Source organism: Trachemys scripta, chromosome 9, assembly GCF_013100865.1.
Source record: "Trachemys scripta elegans isolate TJP31775 chromosome 9, CAS_Tse_1.0, whole genome shotgun sequence".
NCBI classification, from domain to species: domain Eukaryota; kingdom Metazoa; phylum Chordata; order Testudines; family Emydidae; genus Trachemys; species Trachemys scripta.
This window is the reverse complement of record NC_048306.1, coordinates 1,883,188-1,900,889: the sequence shown is the minus strand read 5'-3', so window position 1 is coordinate 1,900,889 and position 17,702 is coordinate 1,883,188. Positions and strand designations below refer to the sequence as shown.

The following is a 17,702-nucleotide window of genomic DNA, read 5'->3' as shown; positions in this document are numbered from 1 at the left end:
AGGAAGCCAGGAGGTGTTGGAGGGAGAGATGGGGGGTCACAGAGTGGATGCAGGGCTCAGGGCTGGTTGAGATCCTACAGCTGCTAAGAAGGGCTGAATCCAGAGGGGCCGCAGACTAGATCACCTGAAAGGGGAGAGAAGCCAATGACAAACCAAATGGGGTGAGGGCAGCCAGGGGGTGGCAAGACGTGTGTTACTTGGCAGCATGGTGGGTGGGGAGGTGTGTCAATGCCCCGGGGAAGGGGAATTTGAGATGAGAAATTATAGACGTCCCATTTGTTTTCCATCACAGTGAATCATCAGAGCACTTAAAAGATCGCTGTGCATTTACCAGGATATTTATAGCAGTGCTTAACACCAAGGCTTAGTAAAAACAGGAGTTTCTGGATTTCCTGTCCCAACAACCAGCCTGGTCAAGGCTATGATCTTTTGACTATTGCAACATCATTACAATGGGTCACTCAATTTTGCAGAGGGGAACAGATTAAAGCACTCTGACTCTTTGTGGAGAACTCCTAATTCTTCAACCAACAGATTTATTAACCAGGGCAGCTAAGGAACTGCCTGCTGGAAAGAACACTCACTCCGGCTTTAACCTCTGCTGTAAAACACATCCCGGGGCTCTAGGTAAGAACTTCTGCAGTTTTAAAATGTTGTCCTTGAGTTTGAATGTGCGTCTTGGTTTAGCTGTAGCTTATTTGTTACTAACTAATTGCAATTATTTTTATTAAAATCTGCCTCATCTACTAAATGTTTTCTGTTGGCCATTTGTGCTTAATTCTTTAGATGGGAAATGGAAATCACCTGTGTAATTATTTCTGGTGGCTTTCTCAATTGTGCAAATCAGTGCTGCTCACAGGGGAGGTTGTACCAGGCTCTCACCTGACTCCTAACTGCAAGGATCTTTCTGGTACTGGAGCATACGCACATACCAAGTCTGATGGGTTTTTTCAACAGGACACATTTTATGTTGTGATCACAGATATTGTATTTGACTTTCTACAGACTAACTGCGCTCATGTACTGTGTGTAAATATCCTCCGGGTATTTCTTGATATCACACTAAAAATTGTATATTTCAGTGTTGTCTTCATTTATATCCATAAACTAGAGCCACTCACATTCCTGTTATTGTTGGCTTATGCTGGTCACTAACATTTATGTGACTGTCTTTGATTTTGGAACGTACGTGCTTCCTGGCTCTGCCCTTGCATTCTCTGGCACCATTCTGTTCTCTTTTACTGTAGCAGAAACCACAAATTGCAATTGTATAAGGCTTTTAATCCAAGCATGTCAAAGCACTTCACTAGTATAAGCTTATATGAGCCACACAATGCCCCTAGGAGACAGGGAGGAAATAGAAAGGATAATTTCCCCACTGAAATGTACTTTTGAAAATTACCTTTATAACTGATCTTGTTAAAAGCCATTGATGTGTATTTTATAGACTCTTTCCGCTCCAGCCTGTGTTTTTAACAGTAGGAATTCTTTACTGTTAGGATATTTTCTAACACCTGTCTTCAGTATCCCTTAATCTAGCATCAGGCTTTTACTTCTCTCCTACCCCCTACTACTCTAGTGTATAATCTCTTTCTGCACTCTGAGCTGTAAATAAATTGAGCAGAGCGTGAACTGGAGCTGCCCAAGGTCTGCTTTATATTTACATGCCGGCTTTCTGTGTTTGCAGCCTGTCAGTCAGTGGAGCCCCCTGCAAAGCGGCTCCGGGCCAAATCCCAGGTTCTGGCCTGAAGGACAGCGTTCCTTCAGTGGGTGGAGAGGTCTGTTGCCAGCTCCAGGGGAGATCGCCCCGTGAGCTGTGAGGGTTCTGGCTACCATAAAGTTTGCTGGTTTTTTTTTAAGACAATGAGGTTTCTCCTCATTCCATCAGATACCCTGGTACTGCAATATTCTTGAGGGTGGTAGCAGAACCGAAAGGACAGACCCAGCCCTTCCAGGCTCTAGGGCATTGCAAGCTCCTGCTAGAGGAACACCAAGGATGCAATCTCTGTATTTTTTCTCTCCTTCCTTTGCTACACTTGAGCAAACAAATTGTGTGTGAATCCATCTCCATATCCCATCACAATGTCAACCAGTTCTGCTGTAGTGTGTGATTAGTTCATAGTCTGTAAACAAGGATCCCTTAGGAAGGCAAATCCCAAGTTGCTGTGATGCTGGACTGGCAGCTTTCTAATAACCTGCCCAATTTCTCTGTCCTGTAAGTGGCTGAATACCTTACACACCTATGGGGAAAACACTCCCCTATTTCACAGGGTTTGCAAGCCTAAATGAATTTCTGTGTAACCTTCTCCCCACCCCAGCCCCCGGTGGCTCTGAGGGTACAGACTCCGGAGGTGTGGGGTGCGCTTTACCTCCTGAGGTCTCGGCTCATTCTGCCCATCTGGGTCTCCCTGCTGAAGTCAGGACTCTGATATGGGTGGTGGCTCCTGGGAAATAATGGGCAATCCCCCGTCTCCCTGGGGACCGTACTCACTTCATAAAGGAGCACACAATTCTCAAACACCTGATGAGCTTTATATAAACACTAGACGTTCTAAACACAAACAATGCAAAGAACAAGTGATATCATCTGTAATACATGGGAATCTGGCTAGACTGTTAAAATATAGATACGCAGCCATCCATGGAGGATGCCCTAAACCTTTTGTTCTTTCATTTAACCACTCACAAAGTCTCCCTGACCCTAGTTGCTATGTCAGCTCTCTAACCTGCCAGCCGCCCGGCCAGGGGCCTGTTGGCAGCGCACCTGTCGATGCTGCAGGTGTCTGTCTCGTCTGAGGGGCCGAGGAACCACGGAGCAGTCTTGGTCTCAGCTCTCGCTTTCCAGGGGATGGGCTAGTGAGCTTAGCAATCAGCTGTCTGCTTTCCCTCCTGCCTGAGGCAGGGGGACCAGATGTCCCGATTTTATAGGGACAGTCCTGATTTTTGGGTCTTTTTCTTATATAGGCTCCTATTACTGCCCACTTAGTGTCTGGTCACCCTAGCCTGAGGTACCGGTCAGTGGCAGCTCAGCGGTGGGCCGGACAGCCATTCCCTGCCCAGTGGTGCGATAGGCTCTGTGGGAATCGAACTCGACCGTTTCCCACTTGAGGGTTGGGAAAACTGAAAAAACAGGTGAGGGGAGTGGGACGCTCCCTTCCTCTCGGTCTCTCTCAACTGTCCCCCCAGAATGAGGGGAGGTTTCTGGGGTAAAGAACCAATCCGAGCTCCCCTCCGTCGAGACATATGGGGCTGCTCTAGTTTCCTCCCTCCGACCTCCTCTCTGTGTAGGGGAGGGTCGCTGGACAATGGGGCAGCAATGGTTCTGGGATGCCACCTTCAGCCCTGCCTGGCCCAGGTCCGTGCTGGTGAGAGGTAAGGGGGGGTCACACTGGTAAGTCTGAGGAGCTGTCCAAGGGAAAGCTATGTAAGAACAGACTGTTGTTCTTAGACTGAATCCAGGTCACGTTCGTCGGAGCCGAATATTTCAGACTGGGAGAAATTCTCAAATTCTGCAAGAAAGTGGAATTGGTGTTCACTGTAAGAACTTGGGTTTCCAAACTCTGCTGTAATGTTGCCCCTCCGTTGACTTTACAGTGGAACTTGCATCCGTTGGCACAGTAACTAGTTCCTTGACATCAGTCCCGGTACCAGCGTAAGCAATTCTTACAAGGGTTCATACGCCAGTAAGGGGGCGGGGGGATAGCTCAGTGGTTTGAGCATTGGCCTGCTAAACCCAGGGTTGTGAGTTCAATCCTTGAGGGGGCCACTTGGGGATCTGGGGCAAAATCAGTACTTGGTCCTGCTAGTGAAGGCAGGGGGCTGGACTCGATGACCTTTCAAGGTCCCTTCCAGTTCTAGGAGATAGGATATCTCCATTAATTTCTAATTTCTAATCTCCTGCATTGGCATCCAGGTGAATTTGCCGGCTTTCCCCAGCCGTGGTCTGAAAGCAGTTTGCACTGTTGCCATGTGGGATCCAGTTCCCAAGGGGAGTAGCCAGCCCAAGAAATCGTTGGATCAGCCTTGTGTCTCAGGGTGATGCCTGCTCCCCCTTCTCCAAAATCCCTCACGTCCTGGGTGGGAGGGGGAGGGTGGTTGTCTGCTGAAGGGGGAGGGATAGGGAGAGGGGAATGGATCTGGGTGTCTCGCCTGTTCCTGCCCTTTATTAATCCAGGATTTTTTGAGGAGCCCCCTGATTGCTGTTCCCTTCCGTCCCTACAGCTTCTTAAATCTTCCCCTGGTTCTGCCTCCTCTGGGAGCCCCTGCCCCAGCCCCCCTCTGTGTCTGACTGCGGGATTCATGTAGGGCAGAGGCTGCAATCGGTCCCCTGATGCCCCCTGGACTAGCTCATCTGATCCAGTCTATCTGGAAGAGCTGGGCAGGAAATGAGTTTTGTTTCCATGAAAATACTGATTTGTGTGTGTGTGTTCTGCTGAAATCTTTCTTCAAAAATTTCCATGTTTTCTTTGAGAAACTGGATCCCAGAAAACAGAGGTTTGGTTCTGGTTTGTTTTGAGCCACCAAAAGCTGAAATTTTGATCAAACGCTTAACGTTTTTGGGAGCTGGCTGAAATTTCTCTGTTTTCAGTTGCTCAAAGCTGAAAAGTGTTCAGGTTTGGGGGTTTCTGTTTTCTGATGAAAACCCAAAAATGTTAATTAAAAATGGGCATTTTCTGCAGAAATCCCTGTGAGAGAGACAAGCTCGCACAGAGCTCTTCTTCAGGTTTATGTACACTTGAAATAGGGTGACCAGAGAGCAAGTGTGAAAAATTGGGACGGGGGTGGGGCGTAACAGGAGCCTATATAAGAAAAAGACCCAAAGATCGGGACTGTCCCTATAAAATCGGAACATCTCCCTAACCTGAAAGCTCATCTCTGACCAACAGAAATTGGTCAAATAAAACATATTCCCTCCCCCACCTTGTGTCTCTAATATCCTCTGACAGACATGGCTACAACCACACTGCATATAACATTGTGATTGGCATTTAGTATCACCATTGATAAAATGCTTGGAAGGTTGTTACTTGTGCTCACAAGGCAGCAGGAAATCTGCTTCTCCGGTGTAGCTGGTTATATACCTTAACTAGTTTTCAACCCGGCTTATTTTGTAGGTTTCTCGTGTGCGACTACTTTTCTGGCCTAATACACTTCCCAGTGGGAAGCTTTGAAGTCTTACACATAAATGGACATCCAGTGGATTTGTGCTGTCACCATAATCCTAGCATGGTTCTGCAGAGGTTCCTCAGGACACCAGATAGCAGGTAAATCAAGGAGCGGTCATGATAACACTGTTGTCTAATGCTCGCTTCAGATTAAATCATGTGCAGAAATTTACCAAGCTGTTTATAGAGCATAGGGCTAGAAGGGACTGCAAGGGCCGTCTAATCTACCCCCCTGCCAAGATGCAGGATTTGTTGTGTCTAAAACAGTAGGAGGACGATTCCTAAGTCTTAGCTTTTCATGGGCAGACTCCTGTCGAAGGGTTTACAATTGCAGGACTGGGCAAACATGCTACTATGCTTAATGGGAGCTTTGCAATTAACTTCAGTGGAAGCAGGAAGGGGCATCCAGTGCTGATGTACAATCCATCTATTACATGTTGCTGTAATGTCTAAACGCACCTTGGGTGTCCGAGAAAAATACTCCTCAATATTTCCCAGTGAAGCCGAATGTAGCAGCTTAATCTGGTGGATGGGGCTAACTTACAACTTGAAGGGAACTGGCAATAAAATTGTTTCTTCTCGTAATGAATGTTTGTTGGCTGTCAAAATGCAGAGCGTGCTTCCAATGATAAAAGAGAGGAACTGAAACGCGTCTGTTCCCCGCTCAAAGATAAATGCCTCCAGGTGACTGAGCCATGTGACTTGGGGACTCAGCGTTGCAGTCCTCTCCCACGTGACACTTCCATGGGGCCAGATTCTCCAGAGCTGGCCCAGGGAGGTGTGAATTACACCTGGGCAGAGCAAGCTGGAGTCTTCTCCTTCTTATGCATCAGCCGCGTGTAGCAAACAATTCAAGGCAATTACCTCTGGGCAGCCTGGCGGGAAGCAAGAGGGTTGCCCAGCAGGCTGCAAGCCATCATCTGACTACATGAGATTGCACAGGTGTCACCAAAGCTCTTGATTTGGACCTAGGATTACTGGTGCGGGAAAGAGCCGAGCGTAACTCTCAGATCCCAGAGTGCCCAGGGCTGATTTTACACCCAAAAATGTCTTTCCCTGGCTGGGCGCACATGTGCTGGGAGGTGGCTGAGTCAGCCTGGAAGCGTGAGAAACGTGACATTTTTCACAGGAACAGAGTTATAAGCCCTGGTGCCCCGTCCAAGTTACAATTACCCATGCCAAGCCTGGCATTTCAATGGAGCCAACTTTCTTCATTACCTGTCCTAAACTGTTGAGTCTTGCTTCGGAACATCGTTAAAACACTTTTTGAATGGAGTCCAAGTAATTCGTGCTTAATCCTGGAGGCAGTGGCAGTTTTTGGTGGTGCAGTGACCTTGGTGCAAAGCATTTCGAGATTCTGTGGTTAAAAGGCAGTTTGTCTGCGCAATATCATAGTTTGAAATATCTGGGTTATTTTATTTTTCTAAAACAACTTATTTTATCCAACTGCTTTTCCTGTTTCAGTTGAACCTCCCCGCAATCTTCAGATAATTGACCCTGGACTCCTAGGCCATCTCTATATAGAATGGCAGCCTCCACCTTCCCTGCTAACCCTCGACCAGTGTACAATCAAATATAAATTAAAATACCGGAGCATGGGCGACGCGGATTGGAAGGTGAGTTAAAGCAGAGCTTGGGGTATAGTATATTGCTACTGCTTCCCCTTTGTTTCATCTGTTGATTACAGCTTTTTAAGGGAACGATATGAAGTTGGTAATTAAAGCAACTTCCTTTGACAAGGTCAAACTGTCAACCAAAAAGACGAATGATGTAGAAACGTAGGTCTGGGAATAGGATGACAATATTTTACAGCTTAACAGCGGCCGCCAAAACCTTTGGGACCAGTTGAGGGCCTGTTTCTGCAAACCCTTCCAGCTGGGTGTGGTGCGGATTGCCAAGCGTAATTTCATAGTATTCAATGCACTAGGAGTCGGTCTCTGCAGAACTGGGAGTCTGTAAAGTGCCTGTGATCCTTTGGGATGAAAAGTGCTTTATAAAGGTGAGATTACGTTTGATTCGCTCTCAGAACATTCTAACATTTCTTTTACGAGATTGGTATTTTTTATGACTACACCTCTACCCCGATACGACGCGACCCGATATAACACGAATTCGGATATAACGCGGTAAAGCAGCGCTCTGGGGGGGGGGGAGCTGCGTGCTCCGGTGGATCAAAGCAAGTTCAATATAACACGGTTTCACCTATAACGCGGTAAGATTTTTTGGCTCCCGAGGGCAGTCTTCTACCGAGGTAGAGGTGAATTTACATTTATCTCTGAGAGATGGTCTGAACCGAAATCATCCATAAAATAAAATTGCCCATCTTATCTCATTAAAATGTAGCAAGGAGGAAGCAGATATGTCTGCTGCAAGCAGGATTGTTGAAATACTTGTCCGTGGGCTGGGAGATAAGGCTCCCACACGGGTAAACGTAACAGAGCCAGAGGAACAGACACCCAACGCTCCAATTGCTCACTGTCAGATATTTAGAAATGCCCCCCCCAAAAAAGAATCACACAATATTGTGTTGGACACACTTCTCTGTAGGGCCATTTGCAAAACCCACGGAAGACAAGGGGAGGCTTTCCAGAGACCTCAGTGGGCTCCTAGAGAACAGGTCAAGTTGAGAGGTGAAAAGGATAGAAAGTGGAATATCAGAGTGCGGCCAATACCACGCTACCACTGCTGGACCGTTTCGTCTACACTGGGCACACTCTGTCATGCTGCCTTTAGCGCTAGGCCACAGACTTGACTGGCTGACTATTCAGAGGAGAGTCCTAAAGCAGGGAAGAGCTCTAGTCACCAATCCCCATTGCTAGGAGGGATTGAATAGGTCGTGAAAGGGGAAATGCGCTGCTAAGTGTGTGTCAGGGTTTCTCCGCTTTGGTTGGGGAAAGTCAAACCTTTAGTGATACAGGAATGTCTGGGTGTGCTCATTTGTCCAAGATGATTTTAGCAGCAGCTCAAAAAGGAAAGAAAAAGAAATCTTTGAAGAAAAAAGTCAGAATTCTGTAAATTAGCAAAGATAACGAAGAAGAAATAAAGAGACAAACTAGAAGAGCAGGAGCGGACTCAGATGAAGCAGCCAAAGCATCTTGTAAAATGCAGATCAGGAAGAAAGACAGACAGATAACATCATCGTGTGAAACACCAGTACCCAGTGTCCTGCCAAAAGTTTTGACACGGACAGGGCTTATTAACTAACTTACTCTCTTGGCAGCCTAGAGTACACAGAAGAAATGAAAGATGAAGTCACAAAACCAGAGCATGTGCCCACCGGGAGCAGCGTGTGTAAAAGGCTGTGTGAGCGTCAGAGCCCCGGGGTAGGGGGGTTAGTCAGAGGCTGGTCAGAAGCACGTGGCTCAAGAGACTTTTTTATATTCTTGGGCTCCTAACAAACCCTGCAAGTGCAGGGGCTGTGTGCATCCATTGCAGTGCTGCAGGTGGGACAGGAATCGGGTGCAGCTGTTTCTCTTCCTTTTCTTTACATAAATCCCATTTCTTTCTCTTTCATTTTAATCCTTCTCCATTTCTTTTCCTTCTTTGGTTTTTAAATTTAAGCCTTCATTTGTTTGTCTTCAAGTTACTTGGTGATAGAAAATTTTTTCCCAAGTTCAGGAAAAATATTAAATGCTCAAAAAATTGTAAAAGTCCCAGATTTGGTGAGATTAATTCCTAGCAAACTAGGAATTACTAGCTCCATCTCCCTGATGTGGGGAGATTGGTTGCACTTTGTCACATGAAGAATCAGTTAAAAGGGAACGCAGGTTTGCATGACTCATCTCCTTCTGCTGGTACGTCGTTCTAATCTGGGCTGGCCCTTTCTATAGCATCTCTGTTAAACGCTGCAAGGGGCCACCTCCCCTAGAGTCTCCTGCCTGCTCTTTAAAATGGTCCCCTGCTGCAGTGAGAGACCCATACAAACGAGAAACTAACTGATTAAGGGGCAACATACACTGGTCGTGTTAAGGAAGAATCTTTCCTTCTGGGCAGGTTTTTCCAGAATTGTCTATTTGGGAGTTTTCGCACCTTCCCCTGTAATATCTGGTGCTGGCTACTGGCTGAGACAGGACACAGGAATAGCTGGATCATGGGATTAGGTTGGATGAATTTCAGGGTTTCATGACAGTGCCGTGAAGGATATCCACCCTATAGAGGGAAGTGCAGAGGAGTGAAATTTTGGGTGCTGGATAAGCATTGGACAGTACAAATTTGATAGGAATGTAAAAGATCTGGATTGTGTCCACAGGAAACATATTGTGCGCGCGTGTGTGTGTGTGTGTGTGTGTGTGTGTGTGTGTGTATAAACCTATGGTGTATATATAACACAGCACAGTGTAGAGAGCAAGCACACATAGCAAACTTTGCAGCCACTATAAACACCAAAAGTTGATTACAGTGTTGTCTGTGTTACTCCAGGTTGTTTTTACTAAGAAATTAAAATATGGCGATGGATTTGATCTCAGCAAGAGAACTGAAGCAAAGGTCCAGACTCTGCTAGAAGGACGTTGTACGAATGAATCTGAAGTGAAGAGTGACTGGACTCACGCTACCTTCCAGGTTCCTTTACAAGGTAAGACGCAGGCTGCCGTTCCCCACGCGACCTTTCCAGGCCTTACGCCTTCCTGGAAAAATGTATTGACCTGACTGAAAGGTCCCACAACCAAGTTACCGCTGCCCCAGTACGTCTCCATCACCTGAGGTGCATTCGGCGCAGCAGAGCCTGTCAGGCTGCTAGATGCAGAAAATGTTAGGCCATTTTTTGCTTAGCAAATTGTCATTGTTGGTTGAGGGTTGTGGTCTATACGGCAGTTAGACGCCCCCGGCTGGCCCGGGCCAGCTGATTCGGACTCTCGGGGCTGTTTCATGGCACTGTAGACTTTTGGGCTTGGGCTGCAGCCCAAGCCCTGGGACCCTCCCACCTCGCAGGGTCCCAGAGTCTGGGCTACAGCCCGAGCCAGCAAGTCTACACGGCAGTTAAACGGCCTACGAGCCTGAGCCGGCCGACACGGGCCAGCCGCAGGTTTTTAATTGCAGCGTAGACACATCCTTAAACGCTCGTCGTCCCATGCCCGTGCCCTGGTAGCAGCACTCTGGCTCGACCTCCCGGCTCACACCTGTGCAGGCATCCTCTCTGCAGTCCCTGGACAGGAGAACTCTGGCTCGATCTCCCACACCGTGCCCTGACAGGAGGGGAGAATGCAACTGACCTTTCCCCTCCGGCTCTCAAAACCCTTTGCAAAGTATTGCAGAGCCCTGAAGTGAGTTGTCTGACAACGCGCATCGAGTCATAGACTGAGTCAGAACCAGGGACCGGCCTCCTGCCTTGTGACCCTGCTTCCCTTAGCTGAAATCTGCTCAATGGCTCAGACATGTCACCTCTGAATAATTAAGCCAGGGTCACTTCTTCACCCTTCCGTTGCACATAAATAATGTAAATAGGGTTTGATATGCAAAGGGTCACTTAAAATGAAGTGTTTGCCAAGCTTGTGAGTCCCTCTGGCACGTGGCTATCGAATTATCTTGATTGTTCTGTTTACACGAGTCAGCATGATGGCTCAGAGAAATCAAATGGGTTGGCAAGGCTATTTCTCAGCTCAGCCAAACGGGGCCTTTCGAATAATAAAGTCATTATTTCCTTTTCCTTGAACAGGAGATCTGGAGTCACAGATCCGAGACTTCCACTGTGTCTATTACAATTGGGAGCACCTCACATGCACTTGGCAGCGGGGCCGGCTAGCTCCTCCTGGGGCATGTTATGAGTTATATTATTGGTACGTACAAGCTCGGCGGGGAAGCATTTGGGTGCCAGGGGAGCAGTCTCACGCGGCAAACAGCACACTAGAATCGCACAAAGAAACAGCCGTCGCAATTCTGTTTTCGTTGCTGGTGTCCCCATTACATGACTCATAGGTAAATGCCACACACAGATGTTAGCACCTAGACATGGGGAACAAAGCATGAACCCTGAAAGCCAAGGTTTGGGGCTCCTGAAAACAGCCTTTGTATCAAATTATTCTAACAGAGATGTGCCCAAACCTAAAGCCTAGGTTGGAACCCCCCAAACTCTGGGTCTGGAGCCAAACCTTGTAGCTTGGAGCCCTATCTCTAAACTTGTCAGTACCAAACCCCAGGTCTCAATGGCCCTGGGAAAGTTTGGGTTTGGGTCTGGAATCTGCGGCTCTCTAAATCATTATTACTGTCCTACAGTTAGCACTGAATATTCTAATAGGGAAGAATTCGTATTCTGCTCCCTGGGATTCTGTGACATTCCCCAGGGTACAATCTGGACTGACAGACAGCCATGTCCCCTCAATTCTCCAGCCCCCACCAGCAAACTCCCAGTCCCAGACTTTCCCTCAGAAATGTGCCTCTTGTACTGCCCAGCCGCCTCCTGGATGATACAAGCTCATATAAGGTATGTCATTTATTAATAGAAAATGATAAGCACAAATCTGGTTATCCCAAATGGAGTTTCCCAAACATTTCAATCCAAACTCTTACTGGTTTAGATAAAACAAGAAAACAAATTTATTCACTACAAAAAGACGTTAAGTGATTACAAATAATGAGGTGTAAAAGTCAGAATTGGTTACAAGAAAATAAAAGGTAAAATGCAACTAACACTAACTTAACAAGCTAAATGAATTCAAAGCAAAGGTGTCTCTCACCACATGCTTTAGCAGTCTTACTGGATAGAATCCTACCAGTCAGGACCACTGCCCCACTTCAGCATTAATTTCCTTGTCCTTCAGGTGGTGGTGATGCCATGGTAGAGAGAAAGGGAGGAGTATTTTGGGACCTCTGTTCTCCTTTCTTATAGTTGTCTTTTTCTTTGAAAATCATCTCCAGCTGAGGTTCAGGAGACAGACAATATGTGGGGACCAGAACCACCTGCTGTTTCTTTGCCAAAATGTAAATTTCTTGCTCGTGCCCTTTTTCCTGCCAAAGAATGGCCACTTAGCCAGGCGACAGACCATTTGATTTTGTTGACACTTGGCTGAGGCATCAGTTTGTCTTTTGTCTTTGAGGAACTGATATCCGCCTGCTTTTGTAAACATGGAGCATGTCGCATTAATGTTATTCAGTAGAATCTTATACCTTTACATACAAAGTTGCCACACACATTTTACCAGGACAGTAATGATCAGCAAGTTATGAGTTTTCAAACGATGCCTCACAAAGCATAATTTGTACAAAATCCATCATAGCCTTGTAAAAAAGGTGAACATAGGGCTACAAACTGTCACAGATTCACAGTCGCCCTTAAACAAATGGCTTAAAAAAGACTAAACTTTTCAAGATTCAAAATTGACTGGAGAGGGGCCCCTTCTGGCTGCCTTCAGGGTAACCTGGGACAGCTCTTAAAGGGCGAGATCACCTCCTCCCACAGAGGAGGGCAGTAGCAGAACAGAGTGGGTGGGGTTTACTCTCCCCCACTCTGCAGAATGGCTAGGGGGTTAGCTGTAGGACCAGGGACATTGGGGGATTCACTGCCTCTGCCCCCTTCCCCTCCCTGCCCCTATGTCAGCCACTGCCCTGGACCCGCCTGTAGAGAGGTTACACAGCACGGAGAGGATCAGCAGAGATGCTAACGGCTCCTGCAGCTGTGTTTGGGCGGTGGGTAAAGGTACCTCAGTCTGGGCATGTCCCTCCTACGCCACCCATAGCGCCACGGCCTGCAGTCTGCAGGCCCCATCCTCACCTAGCCCCAGGGACGGGGCCTCCGCCATGGAGAGAACTGCACACGCAGCCCGTGCCCATCTGCACAGTTCCAGAGGGGTGAGCTCCCCGGCCTTAGTTTGTAAATACAGCCTCCTCTTTGCCTCCTGGTGAGGGTTCCCTTTCGTCACGGGGGTTGTGCTTTCTGCAGCTGCCGTGTGTATTTTGCATTTGTGTGTTGCACCTTGAAGCCCCTGCCTTTCCCATCAGAACTAAAGCATGTCAGCCATACATTTCGGCTCTCCATAAAGTCAAGTAAATCTGACTGTTGTGGCAATTGGCTTGAGTTCACCAGTCCTAGTGAGCAGCCTAGTCTGAAGGTTAATGCTTCTAGGCTCTTGTCTTCTTTTGCACCCCAGCCACTCTGGGTCCCTGAATGTGTATCCCACAAAAGTGAGGGGCTGTTAAAGTGTAGTGGTGCCAGCCCATCCAGACAAGGGCCGTTAATTCATGCATGGTCCAGCGATTTCTTCCGTGTAGTTTATCCGATTGACCTGCTGCAGGCTGCCACGTACGAGTCTTTTCTTTAGGAAAAACAAAGTTGGACTTTTGGATCAAAGTAAATGAACAACACACTATCACATTTGTTATAAGCAATGCAAAAGTGAGTCAGTGAATTACTGGCAAGGCATTGTTTTTACTTCCCCCATGCAAATGGGACACCGACATCTATCCAGTTGTTGATTTCCACATGCTTTTAGCAATTTTGCCAAAAAACATCAAAACTGATGAGACGTTGTTTTAGTAACAGTAATGCCAAAGATCTGTTTGAAAAACGTGACTATGAATTGGAACACCTCATCACAGCAACAAACGCCCGGAGCTGGACTGCGTTCCAGTTAACATTGCAGCTGCACCAAGGTCATTTTTCAAATTGCAGGAGTTGCTTGTTTATTTATTAAAGCAACGTCCAGTGACGAGAGCGACCTTTCCTGGATAATGTATTCTGCACTGGGACTCCCACTGGACTTTGAACAGAATGGCCAAATTCAGCCCTCCTGCAAACTTCATGGAAGGACTCCAAGCAAGTGGGAAGTTGGGGAACCAGCCCTGCCCTAGCAGAAATGGACCCACTAGTGGAATGTCCCGGATCTGGGCAGGAAGGCGGTTCCCTCCCTGGAGTATGGGATGTTTAGGACCATATTGGAGCTCAGTGTTATGAAGTATTAGGGGAGGAGTATCTCCATGGGAACCCCAGAGGTGAAATACCTGCCGAGCCTATAATGCTTCTAGCTGGGCTGGGGAGGGGTATGTGCCAGTGGCCCACAGTGTACAAAGACAGCCCTCCGGCCAGCACAGCCACCAACCAGTACACAGAGGGGGTCAGGGCCAGCACCATGTCCCTGCTATGCCCGTATACAGCCCCCTCCCCGCTGGGAATGTACGTCCTGCTGGCACCACTGGCCTGCGCCCAGCATTCCTGCAATGCAAGCAGCCAAGTGAGCGAGAGATCTCCCAGCGTGAGCCCACAGCAGAGTGCAGGCCTGCTTTGGCCCTGGCTGGAGGAATGTTCCCGGCACAGATGAGGGGAGGGATTCCAGATGCTGCACTAGGCTGTGATTTCCTTGGGAAATGTAACCGTGCAGATACTTACTGTGACAGAGAACGAGGTACCCCCAGCTCCAGGTCAAGGCACCACTTCCTCCCCAAGAGCTCCTGGCTCTGGTGTGGTGTACACCAGGGTTCAGGGTGTGCCATGCTTCCTCTGGAGGAGCTGGTCTCGGGATAGGAGGCTGCTAGAGCGAGGGGAGTTCCTCCGTTAGCTCTGCTGGTAGAAGCTGGAATTCGTAACCCTGGGATGAATGCCTGCTGGTGACCCAGGGTAGCAGTTGTTACACTAGTATCTTCCCAGGGTGCAGTACCTGGAAAGAAAGGGCTCGCACCTCTTCGGCTTAGAGTCCATTTAGTGACCAGACCTTCCAGGGTTTCCAGCAGACTGACGCACTTTGCTGCCTTGTGTCAGGGGATGTGTTACTTTGCAATCTTCCTGCGCTGCATGACCTCATTGCAAAAGGGAACGTTCTGTATGTTTGGCTCCAGATGTAATAGCTGCAGTCTCCACGTTCTAACGCTCAGCCATATGGCACCTCATCAGTCATCACGAGCGACCCCCTGATGGCTTACCCGATAACCTGGGCGTGCCTCTTTCCAAGAATGCTGCAGTGTTACTCACCAGACTTTGACTGAGTCATGGCCTTCTTTGTAAACATATTTTTAATTTGGTTTAGCCTGAAACTTTAGAGAAGAGCAGATTAAAATACAAGACTTCTTCTGCCTCCTTGCCCTACATTAATTAGTTGCAATTTTTTTTAACCCTCAATATTTTAAAACAGGAAATGAAACACAACTTCTTTTTCAGTTCCAAATGCTTTTTCACCACAGCCAGCCTGGGAACAAAAAGGATTCATGTTTAATATGATGTTTTTATATGATCATAAAGTAGTGATATTAATATTTATTCACTCTGACTTATGATTAAAGAGGCCATTCCGGTGTAGATTTTTGATTGATCTCTCATATTTATTTCACTGACTCATTGGATCATGAATACTATTTTAGTCAATGACCTGGCAGATCTTTCTGAAGAGTAAACCACAGTGCAAATATTTTAAAAATCCCTGATTTAAATACGGCATGTAACAGAATTTTCCTACCTTATGCGTAGGTACGAAGGGCTGGATCATGCACTGCAATGCAGTGACTATATTCAGACCCATGGAAGAAATACCGGATGCACGTTGCAAAACCTGAGGCAGGCAGAATATATTGATTTCAACGTCTGTGTTAATGGTTCTTCAGAGTCCACACAGCTGAGACCCTCCTACTTCACATTCCATCTCCAGAACCTAGGTAATGACAACGGCCCCATCTCTTTTTGCAGGCTCTGGGGGGAAAGATGCGGGTGCTTAAATGGTCTAGTGGATCCTGGGATGGTTCAGTAGCTGTCTTGGAGCCAGGTTTCAGGGGTTTGTAAGTACGATGGTAATTAACTATCGGAACTGCTTACCAAAGGATGTGGTACAGTCTCCATCACTGGCCGACTTTAACTCAAGCCTGGCTGTCTCGGTAAAAGATCTTCTCCAGTTCAACCTCAAATGATTGAGGTAGGCGCAGGATTCACAGGGGGAGGGTTCCCTGCCCTGGGCTTTACAGGAGGCCAGAGGGTTGCCAGATGTCCAGTTTTCAACCGAACACCCAGTCGAAAAGGGACCCTCCCCAGCCTGGTGAAAATGAGCGAGTGAGTGAGGGGGGGGGGAGAGAGTGACAGAGGGAGGAGAGGGGATGGAGTGGGTGAGACCCCGGGTCAGGGCCGGCTCCAGGGTTTTGGCCGCCCCAAGCAGCCAAAACAAAAAAAAAACAAAAAAAGCCGCGATCGCGATCTGTGGCGGCAATTCAGTGGGAGGTTCTTTGCTCCGAGCAGGAGTGAGGGACCCTCCGCCGAATTGCTGCCGAACAGCTGGACGTGCCGCCCCTCTCCAAAGTGGCTGCCCCAAGCACCTGCTTGGTAAGTTAGTGCCTGGAGCCGGCCCTGCCTCGGGTAAGGGGCGGGGGCAAGGGTGTTCGGTTTTGTTCGGTCAGAAAGTTGGCAACCCTAGAAAACGTTCACATCTCTGAACAGAAAGCAATGAAGCTTTGCTGCTCTACACCAGCTAAGGTTCTGGCCCTTATGGGCTGGTGGGATAGTTTTACAGACTTGGCTTGGCAGCACTAATGACTGGGTAATTTAGGTGTTGAACTGAAGTCTTCAAACTTTGCAGTAACTATTGTGTGCGTTAAAGGCGCTTACAGGCTGGGGAAAGTGCTGGGCACATTTTAAAAAAATCAACTACAGGCTCACTTACAAGAAGCCAGTTGGTGCTAGTCCAGTCTAAGGGCCAAATTCAATGTCTCAGTAAACAGTGGCAACTGAGGATGTCTAAACTGTTTTAACAGTCGCATTGAGGACACTGGAAGTAGGTGTAAGTCACCTGAACTTATCCTCTCCCCCAGACCTCTGGATTTGGCCCTACATGTGATAACCGGTCTACAAAGGTGTTTCCTAGTGCCACCCTAATGCCCATGTTAAGGGAGAATTTCGTAAATAACCGTGGAAAGAAGCAGACTGTTGCAGATGCTGGGAGAAAGTGGGGAGGTGAGTTCCTGCTCACAGGAGAGGGGTTTTCCCCTCTTTCACCTAGCGAGTGTGTCACTGGCTGGCCCTTCCGATGATCGTCACTCTGAGAATGATGGGGCAGCACTGCCGGAAGTCAGTACGGTGGGAGGAAAGGCTCCGTTCTGTATTGTGCAGCTAGTGCCTGATGTGGCATATTACTGGCTGTGGGTGATTGAATAAGAATTGCCATTGGAACAGAAACAGCTTCTCTGTGTCTTAATACAACTTGTGATAATTCAGAAAAGTGCAGGGACCTTTCAGCTTTTTATTAAAACCAAGAGATACACAACTGGATGCAGTATGACAGTTACTGTTAGACTTTTTGGCTAAAACAGTAAGTGAGTTTAGAGGGAGCTGCACCCCGGGGAACCAAAAACAGGAGTGTGGCTTGGACAGCTAATAGAACAGAGAACAAATGTGCTCCACTGTCCCTTGGTAGGGCCTCGTAGCATGGAAATCGCACCAGGCTACGTTCCCTTACTCTCGCATAAATATGTTGGTCCAAGGGAGGAAGGCTGCCACATGCTTCCTGTATGACTTTAGGCAAGTCACTTAATATTAGAACTAGGCAGAAGTTTTTGCCTGAAACATTTTTGTGCCAAAAATGCAGATTCAGGTTGACAGAAAATTTTTCCAAATTTGTACTGAATTCACCAAATTAC

At 47.6% G+C, this 17,702-nt stretch overlaps 1 protein-coding gene and 1 long non-coding RNA gene across 2 annotated transcripts in view; one reads left to right on the top strand and one right to left on the bottom strand.

Moving 5' to 3' along the window:
- The first annotated feature begins 239 nt into the window (after nt 1-239).
- IL13RA2 (interleukin 13 receptor subunit alpha 2) overlaps nt 240-17,702 on the top strand; it is a 29,834-nt gene continuing 12,371 nt past the window's right edge. The window contains exons 1-6 of the mRNA XM_034781131.1: nt 240-627; nt 5,115-5,264; nt 6,630-6,781; nt 9,585-9,738; nt 10,819-10,939; nt 15,553-15,737. Of these exons, the coding sequence (XP_034637022.1) occupies nt 5,186-5,264; nt 6,630-6,781; nt 9,585-9,738; nt 10,819-10,939; nt 15,553-15,737 (691 nt within the window). The 5' untranslated portion in view covers nt 240-627; nt 5,115-5,185. The remainder of the gene's footprint in view (nt 628-5,114; nt 5,265-6,629; nt 6,782-9,584; nt 9,739-10,818; nt 10,940-15,552; nt 15,738-17,702) is intronic.
- LOC117882618 lies at nt 11,673-15,578 on the bottom strand. Its single transcript, XR_004647057.1, has 2 exons — nt 14,482-15,578; nt 11,673-13,411 (listed from the first exon to the last, which is right to left on the bottom strand). It is a non-coding gene; the product is annotated as an uncharacterized LOC117882618 (long non-coding RNA).